General features: G+C 36.2%; 1 protein-coding gene across 2 annotated transcripts in view; it reads right to left on the reverse strand.

The window, feature by feature from the left end:
- The window catches only part of Arfgef1 (ADP ribosylation factor guanine nucleotide exchange factor 1), a 114,453-nt gene that overhangs the window by 74,706 nt on the left and 18,925 nt on the right, over positions 1-20,822 (reverse strand). For both annotated transcript variants that reach the window (XM_042666362.1, XM_042666358.1), the window contains exons 2-7: positions 12,181-12,211; positions 11,282-11,438; positions 8,407-8,553; positions 6,973-7,152; positions 6,345-6,621; positions 1,933-2,043 (exon numbers count right to left, since the gene is read on the reverse strand). In XM_042666362.1, the coding sequence (XP_042522296.1) occupies positions 1,933-2,043; positions 6,345-6,621; positions 6,973-7,152; positions 8,407-8,553; positions 11,282-11,438; positions 12,181-12,211 (903 nt within the window). The remainder of the gene's footprint in view (positions 1-1,932; positions 2,044-6,344; positions 6,622-6,972; positions 7,153-8,406; positions 8,554-11,281; positions 11,439-12,180; positions 12,212-20,822) is intronic.

The following is a 20,822-nucleotide window of genomic DNA, read 5'->3' on the forward strand; positions in this document are numbered from 1 at the left end:
ATTGTAATCCTAGCTACTTGGAGATATGGAGATGGGGAGGATCAAAATTCATGGATTCATAGACAAACAGTTCTCAAGACCAAATCTCAGCAGAAAAAGATGAATGTTATCGCACCCACCTATTACTACAGCTATAAGGGAAGTATAAATAAATAGGAAAATTGAGGTCCTGGCTGGCTTGGTCATAAAATACTAGACTTTATTTAAAAATTACCTAAAACAAAGCCAGGACCTATGGCACATGCCTATAATCCTAGCTTTGCAGGAAGTTAAGATCTAAGGATTGTGGTTCAAAGCCAGCTCAGGCAAGAAAGTCTGTGAGACTGTTTATCTCCAATTAGCCATCAAAAGGCTGGAATTGGAGCTGTGGCTCAAGTGGTAGAGAACTAGTCTTGAGCAAAAACAGCTCAGGGATAGCACCTGAGCTCAAGTCCTAGAAGTACCCCTATCTTGAAAAAAATACCAAAAGGAATAGAGATGAGTATGTGGTTCTAGTGGAAGAGTTCCTGCCTAGCAAGTACAAGCCTGGTGTCTAAATGCCACCACTGGCAAAAGAATTAAAAAGAAAGTAAAAATTCCTAACAAACTTTACAACGTATTTATAGCACAATCCATTAACCAAGTACCGACCTTACATCAACATATAAGAAATTATGCTTTTCTCCAATACTCCAACAGATAAAAATTCTCAAAATCAAAACAATTTACATATTTTTATAAAATGTAACAAACATTTCCCTAACATAAAAAGTACATATTACCCTTAATGACTCTCTCACAAAAAGGGGCAATAGAATCAACTTTTTTTAAGTGGGATAGGGAAGAGCAAGTTTTTATAAAAAAATAACTGAAGCTGGAGAAAAACGGGGGGATAGTAATTTCTCCTCTCTTATCTGTGCTTTGCTTTCCTTTCCTTGTTTTAGTTAGCAACTAGTAACTGCAATCTGAAAATGGGAAATTCCAGAAAAGAAAAAAAAAACATTCCTAAGTTCTTAATTGGGTACTATCTATGTAGCAAGATGAATATTTCTTACCATCCATTCCACCCTACCTGGGTTGAGTATCAAACCTTTGTTTAGTGTCACCACTGTATATACTCTCCCTAGTCTTTAATTGCCTCAGTTACCAGAGATTCAATCTCCCAACCTACATAGTTGCTGGTCAACTTTCATTATACTTTATGGCCCCAAGTAGTGAGACTGGTAGTTTGGATGTTCTTAACAGAAGCAAAAGTGTCTTTTAAAATAAAGGTGGTAGGGCTGGGGAAGGTGGCTCAGTGGTAGAGTGCTTGCCTTGCATGCATGAGGCCCTGGGTTCGATTCCTCAGCACTACATAAGCAGAAAAAGCCAGAAGTGGTGCTGTAGCTCAAGTGGTAGGGCGTTAACCTTGAGCTGATGAGCTAAGGGATCTCCCAGGCCCAAGGTTCAGGCCCCACAACCAACAAGACAAAAAAAAACAAAAAACAAGAACAAAAACAAAACAAATAAAATAAAGGTGGTAAAAAGCATCACACTTAATGGAGATTAAGAAAAAAAATATGCCAAGGTTACTAAGATCAATGATAAGCATGAATTTGGAAAAAGGACAAAAGAAATTCGAGCCTGTCAAAATGCCAATGTTATGGCCATAATACATGGTTAAGTGCTTTAGTTTAGGTGGAAATAGCTTCTACAGTTTTTATATATGTATAGTAAAAGCACAGCATTATAGGGTTGGGTACTACCTGGTAGTTTTAGGATTCCACTGATGGAGTTTTAGATAGTATCCCCTAGAGGACAACTCTATTTTTGTAGACAGACACACGTATAATTTCTAATTTGATTTTAAAAAAAAAGTGTACAATTTTGCCCTTTTGGTTATATGAATAATAGTTTTCCATGGTCAGATGGAATCCTACAAAGTAGAATCATTTCAAATGAAGTGTATAATACCTCCAACAATGATGTTTACCATTTCTTCTACAATGCTCTGTACAATATCTTGTGGCTTTTCTTCACAGTCATGGTTTTCTCCGTCATACAATACATCATTTTTAGACAATGCTTTAGAAGAGGAAAAATGCAACAGAACATTATTTTTTGAAAACTTCTACTGAAAATGTAAAATATTCCAAAAATAAAGAAAAAAATATAACTAAGCAATTACACAATAAACCTTCACAACTAGAATTGGAGGTGTTACTCAAATGGTAGAGTACCCAGCTAGTCATTCCAGCTGCTTTTTCAACAGGATAGCAGTCCAGGCTGGTTCGGGCAAAAAAATGAGACCTATTTGATAATATTAAACACAAAAAGAGTTGGAGGCACCTTGCAAATGGTAGAGCTCAAGTTCCAATATCACAAAAAAAAAAAAACCTTTTTAAAGAAGTAAATAAGTATCTTTCAATTTTATGAATAACAAACAAAACAGGTAACCATACTTTACAACTTCTGTATAGCCTCAGGAAACTGACAGAACTTAACATAATATGTCTACAGATAAAAACCAAGATTTCCACTGGGAGTTTTCAAAGTAGCAATTCGAATGTTTTTAGATCTGGACCTTGTCCTGATACTCACTGTCCTACCAAACAGCATCAGATTGTACATTAGCCATTATCGATTCTATTTCCACTATTCTTTCTTCCTACATCTGTAAAGGACTACCATTTATTCATTTTTATTATTATCTTTAAGTAGTTTTACAAAGGAATTGCCATTTAACAAAGCAGTTTATTGACAGAATGTATCCTGATTCATGGCAACCCTTTCAACATTCTCACCCACTCCTCCTGGTAGGATATACATTGCATTCTTAACTGCATTCCCCACCCTTCACTTTCCCCTCTTGACATTCATCTACCCCTTTTTTCCCTTGACTCCACCTTTTCTCTTCCAAGTATCCATTTCTTTGTGCTTATTTTGTTGGGCTTTAACTTTGCCTTTCTAGGGAATTACATTATTTAAGTTCTCACATGAACCTCTTATATTTCAGTTAATACATCTGTAATCACTTGCATACCACCTAACATATTTATTTATCTTGAGTTTAAATCTAGCTTTCACATATATGGGGAAACATGCATCCTTCGTCTCTCTGGTCCTGACTTAATTCACTTAACACACCTTTTCCAAATTTTCCATTTTTTTTTACAAATGGCACAATATCATCCTTTTTAATGCATGAGTAAAATTCCACTTTCTTGATCCGCTCAGACATGTGGATGCCAATTCCATACCTTGGCTATGGTGAATAGTATGCAATGAACATGGTTATGCAGGTAGCTTTACTGTAACCTGGTTTGTGATCTTTTAGATAAATGTCCAAGAATGAAATTCTATGTTTACGTTTTTGAGGAACTTCCATATTCCTTTTAAGATTATTGAACAAGCTTACATTCCTATCAACAGTATTTAGAGTTCCCTTTGGCTGCATTCTCATCAGCATTTATTAATGTTTGTTTTCTTGATAATGGCAACTTGCGTGAGATATAATCTCAGTATTGGTTTGATTTGCATTTCCTTTATGGCCAGAGCATATCTTCATGTGTCTATTGGCCATTTTTACTTTTCTTCTGAGAAGTCTCTCTTTAAGTCATTAGCCCATTTATTAAATAGGCTGTTGGTTCTCTAAGGTTATAATTTTTAAAGTTCTATGTATATTCTGGATATTAGACTCCTGTCTGATGTATAACTGGCTTTTTTTTTTTTTTTTTTACCTAATTAGCTATGTCTTTTGCTGTGCAGAAACTTAAGTTTGATGCAATCCCATCAAATCTTTATTTGTTGTGCTTTGGGATCTTTACTCAGAATCTTTCTACCTATGCCAAGGAGCCCTAATGTTTCTCCTACTCCTTCCTGTAATAGTTTCATGGTTTCAGGTCTTACACTGAGGTCTTTGGTCCATTTTATGAAGCCAGCATTACACTCATCTCAAAACCAGATAAGGACTCATCAAGAAAAGGTCCACTATTTAGGATGCTAATTTCCCCTAATTTCCCCAGTGTTCCTATTCTACGTCTGCCACCAAACAATGAATGTTACAAAAGGAAACCTGATAAAGAAGCTTGTCATATCAGCAGATTTATTTCATAAAACAAGCAAATAAAAGTAACATTTAGACTCTTCTGTGTAACAGAGACTGAAAGGTCTTGAAAGGCAATTTCCTTGTGTGCGTATACGCGCGCGTGTATGTGTTTGCGCACACGCGCCTGCTCTGTGGCTTAAATTTGGCTTACTCACTGTCCCTTAGCTTTTTCGTTCTATCATTTGAGCCACATGTGTTTGCGCACAAGCGTCTGCTCTGTGGCTTAAATTTGGCTTACTCACTGTCCCTTAGCTTTTCGTTCTATCATTTGAGCCACACATCCACTTTTGCCTTTTTGCTCATTCATGGAAGAATCCCACATACTTTCTTGCCCTAGCTGGCTTTGAACTGTGAACATCAGATGTCCTCCTGAGTAGCTAGGATTAGAGGCATGAGCCATCCCTTTTTAGGCTTTTTATTTCTGTGCTCTAGTTGGCTAAAATTACTGTGCAGAGTCCCATCTAAAATGACATAAAAAATAACTAGTGATTTAAAATTTTCATATGCATTAACTGACATAGAATTATAGTAACTAGCAATAAGCCTTTGTTATACATTATACATAAAGAACGCTTAAAGAAACTACTTGTCCACAGCCACATAGCTAATAAGTGTGAGATATGCACTAGAGTATGAATCATGAACTGATGGTTCTCACCTATTGGGATAAAAAAATCTGTATAGCAGAGGTAATTGTAATTCTTATAATTCTGAATTAATTCTATAAACACCTGCTGAAGTGCCTATCACTAGATGTTCCCACTCCTTTGTCTTCACCCATGTCATACTTTAGAAAATTTCCCAACATTTTGGGAACATTGTAAATTTCCCAAAATTTTCTGGTGAACCAATTTTTACTCCCACTACCATGATTCAACTAAAGCATTATCCTTTTCAATATAAAGGCATTTTCCTAACTCTCCTTAGCACACATACCCTCTGTATGCCATTTCCGGGAAAATTCTCACATTTATGCTCACCTGATCCTTCAGTGAGGATAGGAACAGACTAAAAGCAATGACTCAATCACTTTAATTATAATTCCTAGTATACATTGACTAAAACACAGAAGCTCAACAAGTGTTTACTCAATGTATAGATGAAGGGATGAATAAAATCTCAGATTTATCAGAGATTAGATCTTTCAGTTGGCTCCTTTGAAAATGCAGTGAAAAGAACTATTTTGGTAAGACAAGAATCTATAAACTGGACCCTGGTTGTTCATGCCTGTAATCCTAGCTACTCAGAAGGCTGAGATCTCAGGATCTCAGAATTGCAGTTCAAAGCCAGCCCACACAGAAAAATCTGTGAGACACTCATCTCCAATTAACCACTAAAAAGCAAGATGTGGAGCTGTGGTTCAAGTGGTCAAATTTTGGGGCAACTTCAAATGGTCATCCTCCTATCATGCCTTCCACACAGTTAGGGTTACAAATGTGCACCACTATACCTGCCTTGTTAGTTGAGATGAAGTCTGAGTAACTTTCTGCACCATATGGCCTCATACTAGGAATCCTTCTGCCTCTGCCTCATGAGTACAGGAATAACAGGTATTATACCATACCTGGCTTCACTGCTCGTCTTTTGTGGCAGTACTGCTGTTTGAACTTGGTGCTTTACCCTTGCTAGGCAGGCACCTTGCCACTTGAGCAGTGCTCCTAGCTCTTTTTGGTTTGCTCATTTCTGAGTCAGGTTCTTGCTTTTTACCTAGTCTGACCTAGATTATCATGCTATTTATGCTTCCTGCCATTGATAGGATGACAGGCATACCACCATACCTAGCTTTTCCTACTGAGATGTAGCCTCAAAAATTTGGTGTGAGATTGCCTCAAACTAAAATCTTCCAGGTCTCCATCTCTTAAGTAGTTAAGATTACAGTTGTGAGCCACTGCACCAGCTTCAGTAATTTTCTGACCACAATATTTTCTAAACTTGTAATGATTTCCTACAACTTCCTAAAAACATCTTAGTAAGTAGATTCCTTGTTTGCTATCAAACTAAGGAGAAAACTAAAGGTCCTAATATGCTAAGACATTTATGACTCTTTAGAAAGTCATTATATTCTCCAAAGGAAGACTATACACTATACTAAGATGCTACTATGTGCACCAGATCATTAATAGAACTTCTGTGGATGAAATTAACTTTAACTTAAAGGATGAAAAGGTCACAATTACATTAGGTTATCCACTAGATCATATTATTCTTTACCAGAAACTCTCCACTCCCACCCACTTCCCTTAGCACAAATACACCCCAATTCCCTCGCCAAGATTACTTTCAGCTGCAGTTGCCTGATCAGCTTCAGTCTGCTCATTCTCTGCACTGGAAATATCAGATCCATTTTCAGGTTCTGTGTCATCCTGAAGACTTTTATCCACATCATTTGTATGGGGGTCAAGGTCCCCTTCATGTTCTTGAGATATATGATCAATAGTCTGAGGTGGCAAATATCTAAGTTGAGGTGATTCAGGCTCATGATGGCTTACTGGAGACTGTAACAGATGATGATGTTGCCGATGTCTTTCTTTCTCCATTTGTTTGGCCTCCTGCAACTGGGAAGAAATAATTTCTGCTATTACAATAAGGAATTCAAAAGCAAGAAGGATAGGTTTCATCCAATTAGAAATTTTACATAGGAGATAGCACCTTGCATCTACATTTGCATCTAGGCTTCATATAAATTTTTTTTAAAAAATCATAAAGACTTCCATCAGTATCTTTCATTTCATACTTCTATCCAAAGTCAAAAAAGACAAGAAATTTCACAAACTGAACAAAATAAAACACAATACAGTAAGAAGTTTAAGTGGAAAGCATCCTAAAGATTTCAATATAATTCCTATAAAGTCCTTTCTATTTTTGATGCCTGCAGTATTCTATATAACGTTTTTAAAAATACTTACTGCTTGGTTTTCCATACGTGCAAAGATAACATTTAGCATCTGAGTAAGAGTAGCTTTGGCTGTTGTCTGATTGATGAGATTTTTACTTGCTAGATAGATATTGTAACATGTTCTCACAGCCTGAAGTACAGTTCCTTCATGAATTTCTATGTGTTGTGATGTTACTGCAGTAAGTAAAGCCTTTAAAAACAAGTTTCATGACAAAAATATGAGTATTTTCAGTATGACTGATATTAGAATTAAAGCTTTCAGAAACAATCATCACATTCAAGTAGTACACACAGAATTTCTGCCTGCCCTGAATATGTCAAATCTGTCATTAAGTCTTAAAATATTTAATAATTTCTTTATCCTGGAAGTAATTTCTACATAATCCTCTTAACTCCAGAGCACCATTTAACTAATGCCAAGCCAAGTTTTACTATAAATATTAATTTGTTAAAATGCATGGTATTTACACTGTCTCAGTTGAACATAAAACATATGCCTCATGTGTTTTATCTATCAACTTTGGAGAGTAACTACTGTGTCTTTATCTCACCTTCAAATTTTTCTTACTTTAAGGATTAAAAATAGACTATTATTATTATTATGAAATGTATTTATAAACTTTTAGAACCAAGCATTTTAAATAATCCTAAATGAATCTTCCAAATCTCTAGTGTACATATCCCTATTGTCCTTTTTATGCTACACAATACTATTAAAGTTAGAATTAATGAGTACATATCTAATCAATATATTTTGATTAAACCCTAAATGCTATGAAATTACAAACAGGACAAAACAATTGGACATTTTTTAGAACATACCTTGTGAAACAAATACATCAATAAAATGGAAAGGCTCAGAAGAGACTATATACCACATGAAGGAATGTTTTTACATGTAAATAATTTTAGAGGATTAAAAATTACACTGATAGATAAGCACAGTACCATAGTAGTAACATTAATAACTATACTTGCAAGAATTCAACCACCTAGGCTCATTATAGCACAAACCTGGAACAGTATTTAAGTGGATGGTGCAATAGAATCATGAAAGCTGGTAGACAATTAGTGTACATGTTAATCTATGATTTGAGAAGTCAGGCTATAGGGGCCAAACAGTACTAAAAAATTTAGTAGAGTCTAAGGATCTCACTCTAAACTTGAAGAATAAAATAAGTATGAAAATCACACCAGAAACCAAAAACCTCAGTAAGATTCTAGGGACCCAAGGCTTTTTTTAATGATTATTTTAATGAATACTTGGCATTCAACAACAAAATTTCTTGATATGGTTTAATAAAAAACCCAACTAGCCTGTTATAACTGGAATGTGGTAATCATCTTGCGTGATATTTTTAAGTTGGAAGGTTTCTTCTGATTCTAAAAAGTATTATTTATACATACATTGTATTATAAAAATTCACATTACATAATGAATTACCTTTATTATCTGTAACTGAACTCCTTCATCAGTTTGAGGTCCTTGAAAGCAGCCACATATTGTTTCAATAATTCTATCAATTAATTTTTTGCCTGGTGTTGTACTGTCTGGAGCATTGCCAGTCAAGTGCCCATAAGCAATAAGTTTCTGAAATAGACAAAATAAAGATCTCAATTAAACTAACTATACTATTTGTATACAATGGAATATAAATTAAAATATCTGAGAATATATTAAAGTTTTTATACAAAAATGTCAAGGTATAATAAAAGGTATAACTAAGTGCCAAACAAAGTTTTTCTAGAGTGTATTATCAACACTGGAAATTACTTACATATGAATTACAAAACGGAAAACAATGACTACAAGTCATCACTGATCAGACAGTGCTTGAAGAAAACCAAGTCTTTTTTTGTCTTTTTTTAATTTTTTATTTTTTATTGTGAAAATACTGTACAGAGGGGTTACAATTACATGGGCAAGACAATGAGTACATTTCTTATCAAGCATTGTACCTCCTCCTTTGTTTCCCCTTCCCATCCCTTCCTATCCTCCCCCCCTCCCCCCACCCAATCCTCCCCACCCCTCCCACCAAAGTTGTAAAGTTCGTTCTCGACTTAACGATTTATTGCAACGGGTCCACCTGTATCCCTATTTAAACGATTTGTTTGTTCCCTTCCCATCCACAAATTATACTGACATCAAATACAGTGAAAGCAGGGGTTATACTGTGGGGGAGAGACATACAAAGCAACAAAGAAATAATCTTATAAATGCGTTAGAAACAATCACATGAAAGAAAAAAAAACATTTGAATACATATCTTAGGGCCCATTTCCCTAACATCACCTTATCTGACCTTTTCTGCTTGACTCAGACATATACTAGATATTGCAAATAAGGGAAACCATGGGACCTATGTTTCTTTGGGCCTGGCTTACTTCACTTAATTTTTTCCAAGCCTTTCCATTTCCTAACAAATGGGGCAATGTCATTCTTTCTGATGGAGGCATGGAATTCCATTGTGTATATATACCACATTTTCTTGATCCATTCATCTACCGAGGGGCATCTGGGTTGGTTCCATATCTTAGCTATAGTAAATAATGCTGCAATAAACATAGTTGTGCTGGTAGCTTTAGTGTGGTCTTGTTTGTGATCCTTTGGGTAAATGCCCAAAAGTGGGATTGCTGGGTCATAGGGGAGCTCTATGTGGAGTCTTGAGGAACCTCCATACTGCTTTCCAAAGTGGTTGAACTAATTTACACTCCCACCAACAATGCAGTAAGGTTCCCTTCTGTCCACATCCCCTCCAGCATCTGTTGTTATTAGAGTTCTTGATTTTTGACATTCTAACTGGGGTGAGGTGGTATCTTAATGTTGTTTTGACTTGCATTTCTTTTATGGCTAGGGAGGTTGAGCATTTCTTCATGTGTCTATTGGCCATCCTTCTTTCCTCTTCATAGAAGTTTCTCTTTAAGTCTTTAGCACACTTATTTATTGGGCAGTTGTTTCTTTGAGGATTTGTTGTTGCGGGATTTAACTTTCTGAGTGAAAACCAAGTCTTAAGAACTTCTCTCTGATGAGTTAAAACTGCTCACTACTTTCTATTTAAATAAAACTGCTCACTACTTTCTATTTAATTGATATTATTTTGGTGAAAACTACCTTAATACTTTTAAATGACACTAAATACTTTCCAATTAGATCAGACAATTTGAAGAAAACTGTTTCCATAAACTGGCTCGAAGAAATCATAAATTTGTTCATCATTAACATTATAGTCTGCAATACAATGGATGTTTCCAGGGAAAACAAGTTCAGAAATCAGATGCATTTATCTTTATCTACCTTAAAGACAAACCATATGATCTCTTCTTAGCCACCCAGGTAATAGTTGAATATGTGAATATATATAATGCCCAGTGACAACACCTGAGCATAAAAGTTTGCCTTACAAAATATCTAAGAAGGAGAGAGGATTGGTGTGTGTGTGTGTGTGTGTGTGTGTGTGTGTGTGTGTGCGTGCGTGCGTGTGTGTGTGTGCGTGTGTGTGTGTGTGTGTGTGTGTGTGTGTGTGTGTATACTTGAGTGCAAAACAGGTTGAAAAGAAATTCAGTAAATTTTTTGTCATAAATGAAACAGTACAGCTGAGGTACAATAGTGAAATAGAATCTGCCACTATTAAACTGTTGCTTTCAGGGCTGGGAACTTTTATCTGTCAAGGGCATCTAGATACTTACAATGTCATTATGGGATGTACAAAATTACCAACACAGGTATATAGGACAAGAGCAACTGACAAGAAGTATTATGTGTCTGTCCTGTCATGTACCAAATGACATTCCCCAGCTCTGCTTGATATACAATAGCAAGCATTAGGATATTTTCCAAATGATGGTATATGTAAAGTTGGCAGATTAATGGCCTATTGTTCTAGCTAGATGTGGTGGTGCAAATCTATAGTCCTAGCTACTAAAGACACCAAAGCTAGGGGATTGCTTGAATCCAGCAGGTCAAGACTAGCCTGAGCAACATACCAAGACCCCCATATCTCAAGAAGAAAAACGATCAACAAGAACAACAAAAAATCCTGTAACACCATCGTAGATCTTACATTTCATGTATAGAAAAAGATCAACACTTTCACATTATTGCTAACAAAAGTAGACTTTGATTTTCACTAAGGTAATGGTTTTTGATACCATTAAACTAGAAGCATCTTTCTGTAACTATTGTCTGTCTTTAATATAAGCAACTATTTGATATCTATCTCTAAAAAAATATTCAAACTTGGTTCAAATGACAGAAACCATCAACTGTTAGTAATTTATAAACCATTTAAAAAAGTTTTTAGATACCTTTTTATACACACCTGCAAACAATCTAAAGATGTACTAACTATTCGGGGACATTTAGACTGGCATGCCAACTCAAAGGGTAAGAAGTATTTGTCTGCTTCAATAAAATTTGTCTTTGATTTCACTGGTGGAAGGGTGCTTGATCCAACTTTTGCTTCTCCATGGGGAGGACTAAATGAAAAATGAGAGTCTGATATTAGAAAATCATTTAGACATAGAGACAGAATTTAGCAAAGTTCCTAAGTGAGAAGAGTGTGATTAGGGTATTACATTTATTTGATAATAAATTCACAGAAACAGAATTACAGTTCTAAAAGGAACCTTGAGAAACCAATCTTCTATCTTCCCATAGTACATGAAGAAATCAAGGCCTAGAGAAAAATCAGTGACTTTCTACAAGGTCAAAAAGTAGTGACAGAACTGACTAAACAGGATTCCTGTTTAATTATTTTCCCAAAGCACTCAAGACCTATTATGTAAATATTTCATTTGTACCTACCTGTAGTATTATAATACCTTAAAAAGCAATGAGCTTTCCTTGAAAAGCAATGAGCTTTCTACACACCTTCCAGTTAAACTATACTTCTGAATTACTTTCAATCTGTTCTAAAGAGGTTAACACGATTAAAAGAAACACACTAGTCATTTTTCTACATATAAATCAAAATCTTTAAGAAAAGACATTAAAGTATGAATCATGGTATTTCAGAAATACTTTTCTATACTTACGAGAGTTTTGTGTTTCTAACTATGGCTTACAATTCTATTTCTTAAAACTCTTTGAAAATTATTTCACTATAAATATCACATGCAAAATTTGTTACTTTGAAAATATAGATGTTTATATTATTACTTTGGCCAAGACTGACAAGTTTGCAAATTATTTTTACTAAAGAAAAGAAATGCTACAAACCTCTGCTTTTCAGTTTCAGCTTTTATTTCATCTGGTAGAGGGAAGAAAAAAAGAAGCATACATTAGAAAACTTCACAACAGAAAGCTCATGAAATACCTTGATAATAGTCTTTGTAAACCCATTTGGAACTTCTGAAACATTAGGAAGACTGTAAAGAAAATTAAGTGCTTAGTCTGTTTCACTTAAATGTATTAATTTATACAAATATTGTATGTTTATTCAAAGAACTGACATTAACAACCAGACTAGAATGGCAAGCATTCCATTTTCTCCTATCAATTGCCTTTTTGTCAAGTAACTTCATTAATCCGAGGCAGTAGTAACACACTAATACAAATGTCATACTGAAGTCACACAATCTTCAGCATATATTGGTTGAGGAAAACAAAACAAAACAAGACAAAAAAATCCTCAATGCACCAGACTTGTGCATCTAAGAGATTATTAGTCCACAGCAATAACTTATTGAATAGGTATATATTTGATATTTAATCATTTTTTTCTATTTATGGCTACACAAGGCCCTGCAAAATATGCATGCCCAATTTAATAGAAAAAATTTCCAATTTGCTATAGATATTCTAAGGGATTTGGTAAATCAGATAAATCTTACTTAAATGATGGCAACTGTTTAACCAAGTAAACCTCCTTGAAGTTGAAAATAAAAGCATGTGGCAAGCACACACTATATTTGATATACTATATATAGATATATATTAGATATACTAACTTTACACAAACCATTAATTGCACAAGTAAATACCTTAATATTTAAATCTTTTTTTTCATTATTTAGAGAATATTAGTTTCTGTAATCAAATCCACATAGATAAGAATTTACAAATTTAATACAGTGCATTTACCCCTGTACAAATGGAAAAAAATTAAGTTTAACATTTCTAGACTAATATGGCTATTAATTTCTGTACAATGCCAACTCAACACGGTAAAACTGGGATACTTTTTCCAAAGTTGACAGCTTCTTGTAACAACCTTTTGAGGTATTTACTATCAAGTTTTCTTTTAAATATTAGAAAACTGAAGTAGAGAGGTTAGGGTGCCTGGCTAATAAGATTTCACCAGATTTCAATATTAGGTAATCAAATTAGGCATCCTGATTTGTTAATCAGTATATTACACAGCAGCTTCTAAGACTATTGAGAAAAATGTAGATATTAAAACAACCATAGTCCTATAAATTTAATAATTATCAAAACTACATTTTAGTATTTTCCAAGTACCAAACTCTTTAGTAAGTTCTTTATAAAGAGCAACTTTGCCAAATCATCTTCCAATGTAACTTATTGATAAAGTATGCTTATTACCTGCTGTGTCAAACATTTGATGTTCAGTGTTTCAGTCTAATTTTCTTTGAACCAAATCCCTTTCCACTGTAACAATGGTAGGAAAGGGAAGAACAGTACAAAAACTATTGTCTGGAGCTATTTAAAAATTACCCAAGCCGGGCGCCAGTAGTTCATACCTGTAATCCTAGCTACTCAGGAAGCTGAGATCTGAGGATCACAGTTCAAAGCCAGCCTGGGCAGGAAAGTCCATGAGACTCTTATCTCTAATAAACCCGAAGTGGCAGTGTGGCTCAAGAAGTAGAGCTCTCGTTTTGAGCTGAAGAGCGCAGGGACAGCGCCCAAGCCCAGAGTTCAAGCCCCACGAGTGACCAAAAAGAAAAATTACCCAACGAAGGTTCACAATACCTAATTGCTTAAAATCTATGTCAAATATTAAATCAATAGTACATAAAAAAGTGGTTTAACCGATTTTAAAAATATATAGAGGGGCTGGGAAGGTGGCTCAGTGGTAGAGCGCATGCCTTGCATGCCAGAGGCCCTGGGTTCGATTCCTCAGCACCACATAAGCAAAAAGAAAAAAGCCAGAAGTGGCACTGTGGCTCAAGTGGTAGAGCGCTAGCCTTGAGCTGAAGAGCTGAGGGACAGCACCCAGGCCCAGAGTTCAGGCCCCAGGACTGACCTCCCCCCCTCCCCCCCCCCCAAAAAAAAGGGTAAGGGAAAAATACAGTATCAATTGACCTAATTTTTTTTCTTTTGGTGATTCTGGAGTTCAAACTCAACGCCTCAGGCCTTCAAAGTAGGCACTCTACCATTTGAGCTAAGACCATACTTCTTCGTAGTCTGTTTTTGTGACAGATCTCATGTTTTTGTCCAAGCTTGTCTGGAACTTCAATCCTCATACCTACACTTCCCACTCATATCTGGGAATACAGATCTGTACTACTCTGGCATAATTGTTGAGAACTGAGTTGTCTTGCTAACTTTTGCCTCTGCTAGTCTCAAATCACAAACCTCCCAAAAAGCTAGGATTATAGGAGTGTGCCACTACAGCATTTGTCATTAAATATTTATGTGACCATGAGTACAATCCTTACTTAACTACTAGATGGTTGCAAAGATCGCTTATAATAAATGGAAAGACAATAATTCACCATCTGTTTTTTGTACAGTCCATGAGTTCGATTATAGTTTTGATAGCTATACTTCTGCAATTCACTTAATTATGGGAAATACTAACTCTGAACCCCCAGAAAGAGAAATGTTACTTCCCCCAAAAGAAATGCATTGCTCCCATTAGGAGACTAGGATTTTTTTTTTAATTGGTTTGGGGCCTGAACTCTGGGCCTGGGTACTGTCTCTCAGCATTTCAGCTCAAGGCTAGCTCTCTACGACTTGAGCCCTAGGGACGTTTCTGGCCTTTTCTGCTTACATGGTGCTGAGGAATCGAACCCAGGGCCTCACGCATGCAATGTAAGCACTCTACCACAGAGCCACCTTCCTAGCCCCAAGAGATGAGACTAGGATTATTAAGATCATTTCAATTACTAAATTTTACCCACAAAAATTCGGATTTTTTTTCTCCTGTTACTTAAGGGCCTTCATAATGCTCTTCTAATAAGCCTTTTTCAGAGGGCTGTTATCTTTCTCTTCTTGTCTCCTTCCCTCTCCTTTACTCTCAATAACTTTTTTTTCTCCTTGAGGTACTGGTATTTAAACTTAGGATTTCACATCTGATAGGTCCTAAGTTCAAATTCCATACTACCAAAGGAGGAGCTAGAGGAGGAAGAGGAGAAAAATAATGCAAATCCTTAGGCTCCATTTTGAGGCTACATCTAATGATAAAGTCATACAATCTGTATCTTTAACAAGTTTCAAGAAGATTCTAGTACACTAATACTTTTAACAATTATTGCCATAAAGTGTTTTTAAAAAACAAGAAGGCAGATTCTACTCATTACATTCACATCCATTTATATCTAACCCTAGATTGAGTCTATGCCAAATTCCTTTATTTTTTTGAGGCAGTGATTAAACCTTTTACCAATGAGCCAAAAATCCAACCACTCATTTAATTAACATATATTGAATGCATAGTAAACTTCAAAAGAGTGTGGTTCAGGTTGACCTTCAATAGCAGAACAAAGAAACAATGTGTCAATTATTATTTTTGGGGGGGGGGGAATCCACTCCTGGGGCCTGAACTCTGGGCCTGGGCGCTGTCCCTCAGCTCTTCAGCTCAAGGCTAGCACTCTACCACTTGAGCCACAGTGCCACTTCCAGCTTTTTCCTTTTTGCTTATGTGGTGCTGAGGAATCATACCCAGGGCCTCAGGCATGCAAGGCAAGCGCTCTACTCCTGAGCCACCTTCCCAGCCCACAATATGTCAATTATTAAAGACAGAAAAAATGAAAACACCAAATTAAGAATATACTCAAAATAAAAATCATGAGATGAAAAAAAAAATCACAAGATGTTTGCGAAATTCAGTACTTCATTCCAGTACTGAAATTTCAGGTATTATTTCCTTTCTAGTTATTAATACCCCTATACCTTTCAAAATGATTTTTAGTGTGTGTGTATGTGTGTGCGCACATGCACGGGCACATGGGCAGGCACGCGCGCACCAATCCTAGAGCTTGAATTCAGGACTTGGGTGCTGTTCCTGAGATTTTTTTTCTTTTTTGCAGGATTCACATTTATTGATTTGAATACCTAACACTTGCTAAACATGCATTTCACACTAATTGGTCACATTTCTACTGGTAGTTCACAGGACAGGGGCCCACCCCTTGCCAGCAGGCATGTGTGGAAGGTAACATAGGGTCTTAGCAGCCTGCAGAGCCCACCAACTGTCATTCAGTCACTCGGGGTTGGTAGCCAATGGCCCTTTGGGAATGAGGGCTCAGAGACATCCAGCTTGTTCAATTCCCATGAAGGACTGTGGGGAGAGTGGCAGGCTTAGGCTGTAGGTGCCACCAGAACCCCAAGGTAGTATTTGTGGGAAATGGCACTTGCTATGCCAGAAGGCACAGGAAGGGGAAAGAGGCCTCTTGGAGGTGGTGGCTTGCCTCTTGCTAGGCAGGTGGGAAGGGATCTCCAGACAGCCCAGACATTACAATGTGGCCAGTAGCTCCTATCACAGGCCTGGAATGGCAACACAGACAAAACTACTAACAGCCCAGGGCAGGTTTCCCAACAGAAACATGTACACAGAAACATGTAGCTTGTGAGCTACACAATTCTTTTCCCACAGGATTCCTCAGAGAGGAATCCTATCACTCATGAGGTAGTTTTGTTGTTCCCCAATAGAAATCTGACCACTTGAGCCACAGCTCCACTTCCAGGTTTTTGGTAATTAATTGGAGGCAAGAGTCTCACAGACTTTCCTAGCTAGGGTGGCTTTGATCTATGATCCTCAGATCTCAGCCTCCTGAGTAGCCAAGATTACAGGTGTGATCCACTAGCATCTTGCAATTTTTATTTATATATTTAAATAGCCTGTTAGAAATACAATCATTGTGTTATATGTAAGATTAAAACATTGTTCTCTGATATAAAAAGAATAGTTCTAAAGCATTTTGAAAGAAATACAACTTTAATCTTTTCAAATATATTCAAAAATTGGAACATAATCACCACTGTGGATAAGGTGTGTAACTCAATAAACAGGAAAGAATGATCTGTTTAAAAAACAGAGCATATGCAAGTTATACTTGATCTTATAAATATATTGAATATTCCTTAGTAATATTTTACTAATAACTTTGTTTAGCAGCTCTTCTTTCCTCACTAACAATGCAAACACAAACTTCAACACAAACACATATAGATTTAACAGCATCTATCATTTAAACATTATGATTGATTTCTATCTACCTCTTGGCAATCTATCTTATACAGACTCACCAGAACTCACACATTCCAAGTAGTCTCCTTCAAAGTATTAACGGTATGAGTCTATGCATCAATTATTATAATGCTACTAGTATTCTAAACTATTTGTGGAATTTGTAGTTCTCTGCCAGTCTTCTACTTTTAAATGAATGACCTCAGAAGGAAAATTCTCTAGAAAAAAAAAATCACATTAACCACCAATTAATCACAAGTGGCTTCAACCAAATCTCAAGATAGTAAGGGACTATAAAATGAAAAGTTCCTCAAACCTGTATTTCTGTGAATCATTTTGAATTGTGAATCTAAGAGTTATATATAACTCCTTATACTTTTCCAGGACCATTCCTCGTTATAACCCCACCAAGAGACAAGAGTCTAATTCCCTTCTCTTGAATTTGGGCTATCCTTAACAAGTCATTTAATAACCAAAAAAATGCAGTAAAACTGATAGTGGACAACTGCCAAGGTTTGATCAGAAAAGGCCAAGCAGTTTTTGCCTTATTTTCTAGGGAGGCTGACTCTTCAGACAATCTCCCCTCCTTCAGAATCTAAAGGCCCTGTTGAGAGAAGCCTAAGATACTTGGAGACTATGAGACAAAAGAGGTTCAGTCACTAGTCCAGTTGAGTCCAGTGTTTGGTCATCATAGCACAGTCCTTGAACCAACAAGTGAGTGAAAAAGATTCTTGAAGAATCCAGACTCCCCTATTTGAATTTTCCCAGCTGAGGTTCCAAACACTGTGAAGCAGTAACATGTTCCACTCATCTAAAATCCTAACACAAAGTCTAATGAGTTGAGAGATAATACAGAGCATAATAAATCGGTTACTATGTTATACCATGATGGAAGAAGTAATTGAGAGGCAGAGAAAGGACTGCCAAGTATATGGTAAATTCCATTAACATGTTCTAAAGATTTGAATAAGAAAATGAGCTGTTAACAAGTATAGTTCTCTACAAAATACACCTATTTTTTTAATCCCCTAATCTAACATCTTTGTAATACACTCCTTATCCATCTTTTAGAATCTGGACAATCCAGAGTTGACACCTGTCGAAGTCTGACTCCTCCTCTCAAAATGGCACTCCAACTTATCCAGGTGATTTAGCTTCCTACTCAGCCCCTACTTTCCTGTTATGTGTGCCTCGAGAACCAAGGACATATTTTAATAAAGAATTTACTCATAAAAAGCACTGTGCTTACTTGCTTATCCTTGATTCTGAGCTTCTTGAATGCCAGGGATATTTATTAACATACATTATCTATGAGGTACAATGAATTTTCATTATGTGTTTACATTATGAAATGTTCAAATCAAATATTATTTTATGAGTTTTATGTACTATTTTTTGTGAAAACATTTAAAAACCTACCTAGTAAACTTGAAATATACAGTAATTATCTTAGACCCAACGGCTAATGTTATCATAACTGAATGAATCAATCAATGTGGTACATACACACTAAATAATATTCAGTCTTAAAGAAGGATATCTTGGTATCAGTGACAACATGGCTGAAAAAGGAGGATATTATGCTAGATGAAGTTAGACAAGCACGGAAAAACAAGCACTGCAAGATCTCACTTATATGTGGAATTTTAAAAAGTAGAACCATAGAAACAAGGATATAATGGTAGTTAACAGTCTGGGAAAGGGGAAGATGTGATTGAAGTATATAAAGTTTCAGTTAGGCAAAAGAAATCAGCTTTAGTGATCTACTAACCAGAATAGGAAGGGTTTCTATTTTTATTTTTGCCTTACTAGCACTTTGCAGAGTGTCAGTCACATAGTAAATAGGCAATTATTACTCTGTAGAGAAAAAAAACAAAAACTTCCTTTACGTTGCTATTTCTTTATCCCTTTTTCTCATACCTTTCCTACTTTTGTTTCTTATGTCTAACATCAGTAGCAGAAAATGCTATCTATAAAGTCCTGTCTTTAGTTTATTCAGAGCTTAGCCAGTTAGATTTCTTGAGTTTTAATTGGTTAGAAAAATAAGCTATGAAACCTACGTGATATGGAGGGAAAAAAATGTCTTTTTTCAGAATTCAGGGATGCTAGTTTTAAACAAAATGTGAATTTTAACCCACTGTTTTCAAACACTTCTTTGTACTGTGAAAAGGCCAAAAATTGCGGCACATGACTATAATCCTAGCTACCTGGAAGGCAGAGTCTGAAAAAATAGCAGTTCAAGGCCAGTACAGGGAAAAAGTTAGTGAGACCCTCATCTCCTAAGTTGGGTATGGTGGAACATACCTGTTCTATAGATATGAAGAATGAGGCCTAAAGTAGGCCTCACATGTCAGACTCTATTAGAAAAATAACTATAACAAAATGGGCTGAGGTTATGGCTCAAATGGCAGAGGGCATGGTTCTAGCAAGCACAGGGTCCTGGGTTCAAATCCCAGTGCAGAACATAAAACATCTGTTTATTGCAATCCACAAGAATATATGGTTTGGGGCTGGGAATGTAGCTTCGTGGTAGAGTGCTTGCCTAGCATGCATGGAGCCCTGGCTCCTCAGTACCACATAAACAAAAAATGTCGGAAGGGGTACTGTGGCTCAAGTGGTAGAGTGCTAGCCTTGAGCAAAAGAAGCTCAGGGACAATGCAGAAGCCCCTGAGCTCAAGCCCCAGGACTGGACAAAAAAAAAAGCCGGGCGCCGGTGGCTCACGCCTGTAATCCTAGCTACTCAGGAGGCTGAGATCTGAGGATCGCGGTTCAAAGCCAGCCCAGGCAGGAGAGACCGTGAGACTCCCATCTCCAATAAACCACCAGAAAACTGGAAGTGGCGCTGTAGCTCAAGTGGTAGAGCGCTGGCCTTGAGCTGAAGGGCTGAGGAATAGCGCCCAGGCCCAGAGTTCAAGCCCCATGGCCGACCAAAAAAAAAAAAAAAAGAATATATATTTTACACTGGATCACAGAACATACTTGATATGTTAAAATTTTAATTATTACTTGAGATATAATCTTATTTTTGAAAAAAGTATTTTAAATATATCTAATAGAAAATGTTTTCTATTAAATATTACAGTAAATATAACAAATCTAGGTATAAGAATTAGGACAGTTTGGCAAATGCAATTTTAGAAAACATAACCAATTATCAGTAGTTTCCCCTTATCAATGGAGGACAAAGTCCAAGACAACCAGTAGATACATGAAATTGGCTATACAACTAACAGTGGTTTTGTAACTACTAATACAAAATACATTGGCACTATATACAAATCTATAGATTCAAGAAGCTGAGTAAACAAAAACAAACTAGAAATCAAAGAAAATGCATGACATCATCATAAACAAACCAGAAAACTAGACAATGAAATCTTGAAAACTAGTACAAAGAAAGGACATATTATCTGTGGAAAAACAATTATTAGTAGTGGACTTTAAAACATTAACAGAGAACAACATTTGGGTAAGTGGCACATTTCCA

Source organism: Dipodomys spectabilis, unplaced genomic scaffold (genome assembly GCF_019054845.1).
Source record: "Dipodomys spectabilis isolate Male_0828 unplaced genomic scaffold, ASM1905484v1 ptg000015l, whole genome shotgun sequence".
NCBI classification, from domain to species: domain Eukaryota; kingdom Metazoa; phylum Chordata; class Mammalia; order Rodentia; family Heteromyidae; genus Dipodomys; species Dipodomys spectabilis.